The following is an 8528-nucleotide window of genomic DNA, read 5'->3' as shown; positions in this document are numbered from 1 at the left end:
AGCCCCCCTCCAGACATCCCAGCTCTCCCACGGTGCCCACGCACTCCTGATGGAATGGTCAAGACCCTTCCCTGGGCCCCAGCATGGCCCTGGAGACCTTCCACATCTTCTGACGCAGGAGCCGTAAGTGACATCCCAGAGCCCCCCCCAGGATTGTGAGGGAGCAGCGTGGATGCTTGGTGGCTGATTGCAGAGTGCTACCATTTGACTCTTGCGCTCCTCCTCTGCCCACCCCTTCCTTCCCCCTGACCCACAAGTCTCTCCTAGCACCACCACCTTCAACAGCCAGAAAGGCACCTGCCTTTCCACCTGCTGGAAAGGCACAACACCACACACCAGCCCTCCGAGCACCCCTCCCCAAAACAGAGCCCAGGAAAGTGAGAACAGGAAGGAGACCTCAAGCCAAGGCAGATGAAACCACACTTCCAGCCCTGTAGAGAAAAGAGATCTCTCCCAGCCCTGGTTTGGCTGTTTGGAGGATAGACCAAGACTCCAGGGACTTGCCCATCGTCACACAAGAGGGAGACACCCCCCACACACACAGCTATGCACCAACCCCTGCATTTCAGCCACCTTCCAAGAAGCTGAGTGGGATGGGGAGCAAAGATGCCCAGGTACTGAACACAGCCAGCCTCCAACCTTCACAAAACCAAACCAGAGCTGACCTGGTAGCAAGACCCTCCAGGCTGGCTCCTTCTCCCCAGAAGACTCTGGCTGCCAAGGTAAGTTTACACATCCCCAAATCACCTTCAGCCCCAGCACACATACAGCACTATCAGTGTTACAAGACCAGCCTAGCCCTCCTCCACCTCACATACGCAAGGAGGGCCAAAGGAAAGGAGCCGGGCCCGGGGCTGCCCCCACGAGGCAGGATTGACACGGACGGGGGCTCCAGGAGCCTCCGCACCCACCTCTGCTGAGGGGGTTTTTTACCTGGTGCCGCCGGGTGAGTGTGCCGTTGGCCAAGCCCGGGCCGGCGTCCTGTGGGGAGACCCGGACTCGTTCCAGTTGGGCTGAGACATGGCGCCGTTCCTCCTCAAGCGCCCGGGTCAGCTTCTCGAACTGTGCCTCCTGCTCCTTGACAGAGGCAAGGATGCTGGCGGTCGACTCCACTTCTGAGTCGTCCATGGGTGATGGGTGCCCAGGATGGGCAGGGCGGGGGCAGAGGGCACAGGGAGGCACAAGCAGAGGCGGCTTGGTGTCAAGGTGAGGGGAAGAAAAGTGACCCAGAAGGGCAGGAGCCCCTCTCTTCACTGCACGTGATTTGGGGGAGGAAAGGAGGAGAGAAGCGCGAAGAAACTGATTTCATTAAGACAGATTCTCAGAACAAGAAAAAAAATTATCTTATGGCATTAACACTCCTTCCCACCCACCACCAGAGAGCTAGCAAGAGGGTCTCAGAGCAGCACAGCCCCAGGCATGACTCAGGTGCTCCTCGCCCCAGCATTTAAGCTTGGAGAAGTGGCACTTTGGGGGCAGAAGGTCCTCCCCCATCACACCAAACAGTTGGGGTTGAGCCAGGTTCAGAAGAGCTGCTGTGTGCTGAGGAGGTTCCCTCTTCCCACAGGGACCCTCCTGAGGCTGCAGGAAAACTTCCCCTACAAGGAAAAGCTGCCTGCAGTCAGTGGCAGGAGGGGAGGGCATATCCTTGGGACAGAACAGGGACACTCCTGCAGAATGAGAAGTGACCCACATCCCATTATTTCCTCCAGGGAAGGGCCGAGGGAGAGGGCCGTGTCACTTATCTGCTCCCTCCTCCCCAGTGTGACAAGAGATGGGGAGACAGCCCCAGCTCCATAGCTTCTTCCTACCCAGGAAAGGGAATGAAGTGGGACAGGATCCCCCGAAAGGGGACCCCATGAGGCCCTTTGCTGCCAAAACTCACCACCCTCCAGGTTCTCACCAGAGCATTCAAAGCCGCAGCCACCCCAGGAGGTCCTCAGCCCACAGATCTAGGGACAGGCATTGGCTTGGACCCCTCCAACATCCCCTCCCAAAGGAGAACAGTGAACGAGTACACCACAATCAACATATTTTGATAGAGAAAGGCAATATTCTTCCATACAGACCTGTTAGAGGAGGAAGTTCGGGTTTGATTGGCAAAGGCACGGGACAGCCACGTCTAGACGCAGAGAGTCATGGGAGAAATAGCCCAGCCACCACAGTGAGGAAGCAGGAGGGAAGAGAGCTGCAGGGACAGCAGGAGAAGAGGTCAAAAAAATCACACGAGTGAACTCAAAACAGAAGGTAGGGCAGGCAACAGACCGGGGAAATGGGCTCCTCTCTCCCACCCCCACTTCTCTGAGGGATAGAACAGTGTCTGCAGAGGGCCGGTGGGGTGGCAAGCACGTCACTGTTCCCACAGCAGCCCCCCAGCATCTCCGACTGTTCCCCACCGATGGGGGGACAGCACAGGCAGAGAGGAGTGGCAAGGGCTCAGCCCTCCGCCCCCTGCGCAGCCCAGCCGAGTTCCAGCAAGCCCGCCAGAGCTTTTCCCAAACCCGTGCAGTCTGTGGGGCCTCGTTCGAGCCAGGCAGCCGTCAGAGAAGCTGCTTTCCCACGGTCTCCAGCATCAGCTCTGCCCACTCCCCCAGTGCCACCGCCCCGGTGTGGCTGTAAAGGTGACCTGGGACCAACAGCACAGGCCCCTCCACAGAGCCCTGTCACATCCACCTCCCACAGCCCCATGCTTCCTAGCAGCCCTGCCCCTCCGTTCCCAGCCTGCAGCAGATGCTGGTTCAGAGGAGCTCAGAGCAGGGCTTTTTGGTTTTTTTTTGATTAATTTCCCACACTATCTCAAATGCATCCAGATGAAAACCTTCCTGAAACGCCTCTCCTGCTCCCAACAAGTGCACTCCTCCCTGTGGCTCTGCCCCCACCAAAGCTTCCCTCGGACACAGGCAGCCCTGGAGCTTATCAGACACCGTGGCACCACCACAATTGAGCCCAGCAAAGCAGGGTGGATTTTTTCCAAGTGCTTTGGAGGCCGCCTGCTGCGCATTTGAACATCTGGTCGCCACCAACCTGTAATCTGCCTTCATCAATAAAAAATCCAGTTCTTCTACTCATGCCCATGTGGTGCCCAGCAAGAGACAGCAAGCCATGGCACACGCACACCCGCTCCAGACCGCTTCAGCTCCCAGCCCCAGCCCAACGTGGGCTGAGATACTTGCTGGCCAGTCCGCACCCCGGGAGGAACACGGCCCACCACTCTTGGCTCAGGAGCCCAAGCAGGCTTTCGGAGGCTCCCAGACATGACTCCTGGCTCATGCACGCAGCTTTCCACTCCTCCCACCTTGCAACAGCTATGCCCTAAGGCTTTTTTCAACAGATTGACTCCCCAAGCCTTGTATGGAAATGCAGAGATGGTTCTGACCCTTGCTGCTCCGAGGTCTCACCTGCCCCACGGATTTGCAACAGAGATCCTCTGAAGGAGAGGCTTGGGGCCTCCCAGAACAGTGCTGACACATCCCAACTCTCACCCTTGACTCAAACACTCCATCTTTGGTGGGCATTCACCCACTTCAAGCAGTGACAGAGATCCTCCACCTTCTGGGACTCACTGAAGGTTACTGTCAGTCCACACAGACATGGAGCAGGTCTGCAGGGCCCAGCCGCAGGAGTCCTACTGCAGGGAGGCTGCTACAGCCAGCCAGGTGCTGGGGAAAGGCAGCCTGGACCACTGACCCAGTCCCTCTCCCCAAAGAATGGGGGAGCATCTCCTTGCCACATCCCAGACTTCTCCAGCAGGTCAGGGGATTGTCCTACCACCCAGACACCCTACTCAACTGGAACATCCAAAACCCCAGCCAGAAGCCCCGTTGGCTTGCTGCGATTCATTTCTGGAGCAGTATTTCACCAAGCCCTTTTAAAGAGAAGACGACCCCCCTACAGAGAAGGGATCCTCCACAACATGACCTTGCCCATAGCAGCTGTGCTGCTATGGAACAGCTCCCCAGCCTGCCCTCAACCATCTCTATGCAGAGGAGACATTTTTGGGATGCATGAGGATGGAGCTGGCATGCTGGCTTCAAGGAGAGATTTAGCTGATTTAGCAGTTCACAAGCTGCTCTTGTGAACGGGTTTGCTTGCTTGCAAGCAGCCTCAGCACTGAGCAGCGAGCGCAGACCAGCAGGGTTTGCCTCTGCAGGAAGGCATGTAGAGGAGAGACAGCAACCCCAGCAGATTTCTCCAGCCCTGCGTGGCTGCCAGGCAGGCCCCGCGCAGCCAGCAACACCTCCCCAGCCCCGGGTCCCCACCTCTGTATGTCCCCTGGGAACACAGCCTGGAGAATGTGGAAGCTAACAATGAAATTTGCAGGGCCGTTAAGGGCCCCAGATAAGGGGCCAGAGCAGCTGTGAGGCTGCTTCCTTCCCGTCCCTTCCACAGGGAGTAAACAACAGCAGGGGTAAGGAACAGGACAGGTCCCTCGCCTGCCAGCTCTCCTTGTCCCCTTGCACTCACAAATGCCCCTCCAGCCCAGGCAGGAGGAGGTGCGGTCCACGCACAGGGCCCCCCCCTTCCCCTTTGGGCCACCAGGTCAGAGCAGAAAGCCTCAGGGAGAGGAGGCAGCCGAGGGGCTTTTAGGGAGCCTGTCACATCAAAGCAGCCAGAGGAGGGTCTGGGCTGTGGTCCCAGGCTGGATGGAGCCCATGGCTCTGCAGACCTACCGACACTGACCAGTTGATGCCCAAGAGTGGCCACCTGAGGGTTTCTCCACAGGATGAGGCCATGTTAAGCAGTGGGGTAGTGATGCTTTGAGTGTCTGGAGCCTGCCCTGCATGCATGGTTGTCACTCCTGCCCTGAACAGTGGGCACGGCTCCATCATGGTCAAGAGGTGCCAGCAGAACAGGGTACCCGCTGCCCAAGGAGGCTCTCCCAGCTCTCCTCCTGGGGCCTCCGCCATCAGTACACACCACTTCCCTCTGGTCTTGTTCCAGCCATCTAATCTTCACCGATCTGGAATTAAAGACATAACTATCGAGAGGCAGTGCCAGGTCCAGAGAGGTTTGCAAGCACTGTCCCCAGCTCTCCCTGCAGACACACACCAGCACCATCCCAGGTTGGACCGCAGCCGTTCCCTTACAGCTGGCTAACACACAAACCCCAAACAGCCACTCAGCCTTGTGCCCTCCCAGCTGTGGAGAATCCACCCCAAATCCCTCCCACAGCAGCTCGCACACCAGCAACAGGGGCTTCCTGGGCACAGCACAGTCCCTTGCCGCCTCCCAATGCCAGCTCGGGGCACTGGTCATCTTCAAAGCAAGACAGGGAAGGGAGGGAAGAGGAGAGCCTCAGCTACTCAGCCTGATCATGCCAGCCAGCAAGCTTCTTGTGACAGCTAGAAGCCAAGTACGCCAGATCCCACAAGGGTGAAATTCCAGGGATCGCTTTGCTCCCAATCCTCCCTCCTCCTCCCCAGCCTCTGAAGATACAACTACAGAGCATTTTTCCAAAGCCAGACCCTGACCATCTTTGAGGACGGCTGCATGAAAGCCTTTTCATCATGAGAGAGGCACTTGCTGACACACCCGTTACTTAAAAACCCCAGCAAGCCCAAAATATTTCAGCTGGCTCAGTTCAGGGCAAAACAAAAAGCCTAAAGACAAAACACACCCCAGGGCAGAAGCAGCACCAGAGCACTTCCCCCATGGCTAGCAGCAAGAGGGGACCCCAGGGACCAACACAGCTACTCAGAAAGCTTTACATCCAAATCGCTCTGGCCTTATCTCATCTCTCAACTTCCTGGCACCAGCACAACCCTGTGCTGTGCCCAGAGGTCCTGAAGCCACAGCAGGTCCACCAGAAAGATATCCAACGCACGGTGCCTTCTGAGAAGAGCCCCCTTGCTGGCAGGGAGGCAGCCATGAGCCGATTTGCATGCACAGAACTTCTCTCCACAGGTACCCGTCGTAATCTTCCTGGTTGGACGAAAGGATTGGTAGTAGCCAGAAAGACATCCTAAACCCTGACCAAGCCCTCCAGAGCTCTTCCACTGGGGGCAGCTTTGACACGGCACATTTTTCCAAACCCCCTCACCCCTGCTTCTCGGGGGGATTGCCTTCCCCCAGAACAAATCCTTTGCCTGGAAAAATAATTTCCAGGGCCAAACCACAGCCATACCCACCTAGAGTTCACCTGCACCCTCCTCTGCCGGAGGATGGAGTTCAAGCCTTGAAGGCTCCCCACCAGGAGTGCTTCCCTGTCAGCCATGGAAAGATTAATCCTGGGGCCCGAACCAAGCTGCCAGATGGGGAATTGTATACCACAGGCCAGGGAGAAGGGACAAGATCTGGCAGGTAAGACACAGGCAGAAGGCTTGATAGGCAGTGCCCACTGCAGCGCAGGGGATCTCCAGCACACAGCCCTCTGGTTGGGTCTTTCCAAGGACCTGCTGCAGCCCTGCTCTGCACCCTGAGTCCCCAGAGAGCTATCACCCCGTGGTCCTGGGATCCCTAGAGCTAAGGCCACTCCCTCAGCATGGAAGATTTTGGGCAAAATTCAACCCAAGCACCTACAAAGCCACATCAGCCCTGCCCCAGCTCCCTGTTAGGAGACACACCAGGTGCTCACTCCCAACAGCCCTCTGCCACCTGGGAGGGGGGGACCGAGTCACATAGGCTCTGACTGCCAAGTCCTGACCCTCCCCACAGCATTACTGCTTGCTTGTGTCCCCCCAGGCACCTGTTAAGCACACAGCAAGGTTTGTCACCATGGCCGGACACCCCTCCCAGCCCCCCTGTTGCTGTGAGGCATGAGCAAGTTAGCCCTTCTCCTCTGGCTCGTCACCTCCAACCATGATCAGAGCCAGGAGGGACCCAGCCCCTTACCCAGGCTGAGCCCCTGCAGGGACACCAGGAGCTCCGGGCTCCCAGGCCAGACCCACTCACCAGGCTGACAAGAAGGGATGCACTGCCCAAGGAACTTGCTCCTGCTCCACAGTCCCCAGCACCAACTAGACAAGAAAAATGGCAACATCGCTCAAACAATTCACCCTGCCCTATCAATTTGAGGGACTCCTAGGAGAGCCAGCTGGCTGCCCGCCCTTCGAAAGCGAACATCGACAGGTCTCAGCACCAGACCCCCCCCCACACCCCGTCCTCAAGAGAGAGGAAGCAACAAATTCTCCTGGTTCCAGTTGCCTGTCCTGATGCACTTAGCAAAACCAGAAACTCCATCAATAATTCAAGCCTGCAATTGTCCGAGTGCTTGCAGTGCATTACACTTGCTTGCTCTGCACAGGTTCACAGCCCGGCTAGTTCACCACAGGCTTCTGGTCAGTCTCAATTAACTAAAAAATAAATGAACCATCATCTTTGGCATCTTTCCACCCCCCTGAGCACAGGGTCCAGGCTCACGCATCAGTCCTGAGACCTCAGCCTGCCTGAGGCAGCAAGCACTAACGCTATCCAAGGCGCAGCAAGTCAGCAGGGTAGCGGGCAGAGAGCCCATGGGTCCAAGCTCATCCCCATCTTGTCTGCTTCTGTGTTCAGTTCAGGAGAGCACAGCAGCCCTCAGGCCACAGGGGAAGCAGGACAGTTGATGGTGGGCAGTAGCTCCCACATCCCTGCGTGGGTAACAGAGAGTTTTGGCCATGGCTGTTTCTCTCCCATCACCCCAGAGGCGGGAAAGATGCCCACACCCCGTGCTGCCAGCTCCCACCACAGACCAGCACACCAGGGAGGGAACCCGCCTGCCTGGCCAGATGCATCCTTGCTTCCAGGTTGTGCAAGCCACCTTGCTCACACTCCCCAGCCTGCTCTGCCCAAGCCCTGCCAGACCCCACGCTAGAGGAGAGGCTCTCTTGTCTCCCGCCGAGGGCTTCAGCTGTCTTCTTGGCTCCACCGGGAAGGGCTCTCCCCAGAGGCAGGTTAGACCAGGGAGGGAACCCGCCTGCCTGGCCAGATGCATCCTTGCTTCCAGGTTGTGCAAGCCACCTTGCTCACACTCCCCAGCCTGCTCTGCCCAAGCCCTGCCAGACCCCACGCTAGAGGAGAGGCTCTCTTGTCTCCCGCCGAGGGCTTCAGCTGTCTTCTTGGCTCCACCGGGAAGGGCTCTCCCCAGAGGCAGGTTAGAGAGTGCTGGCACAACGGACTTTGGACAGGGACAGGCTGGCGGGCAGCCTGCTGGCCCTCCCGGGGCTGGAAAGGGCTTTTCCCGCAGGCAGGTCAGACACCGCCCTGGGCGCCTACCTGCCCTGGCCCAGCCCCACCTTTCTTGGGGGGAGCCGTGCTCGAGGCGCCCGGCCCCGGCAAGAGCCGGGCGGATGAACCACCACCTCCGGTGGCAGCAGGAAGGGAGCCGCTCGCCTCCGCCCGTCGCACCCAACTGGTTGGACCAGCAGCGGGATCACCACCTGGTCTACCTCGCCTGCCGCCCCCAGCGCCAGGGATGAAGGCCACGTAGCTCCATTGGGAAAGCCTCCCTTCAGAAAGGGGAGTTACCTGTGGAGATGGAAGCAGAGACGCAGCACTGGGCCTTATAAGGGAACGGGCCAGCAGCCAGCAGAGGACGATAAGGAGGGAGA

General features: G+C 58.3%; 1 protein-coding gene across 1 annotated transcript in view; it reads right to left on the bottom strand.

The window, feature by feature from the left end:
* LOC104077563 (catenin delta-1-like) overlaps positions 1-2189 on the bottom strand; it is a 15732-nt gene extending 13543 nt beyond the window's left edge. Inside the window, 2 exon segments of the mRNA XM_009578844.1 lie at positions 934-1253; positions 2070-2189. Of these exon segments, the coding sequence (XP_009577139.1) occupies positions 934-1128 (195 nt within the window). The 5' untranslated portion in view covers positions 1129-1253; positions 2070-2189.
* Between the last annotated feature and the right edge of the window lie 6339 nt (positions 2190-8528).

The sequence above is a fragment of the Fulmarus glacialis genome, unplaced genomic scaffold, assembly GCF_000690835.1.
Source record: "Fulmarus glacialis isolate BGI_N327 unplaced genomic scaffold, ASM69083v1 scaffold17815, whole genome shotgun sequence".
Taxonomy (NCBI): domain Eukaryota; kingdom Metazoa; phylum Chordata; class Aves; order Procellariiformes; family Procellariidae; genus Fulmarus; species Fulmarus glacialis.
Note: the sequence above shows the minus strand (reverse complement) of the source record. Positions and strands in the feature narration are given on the sequence as shown.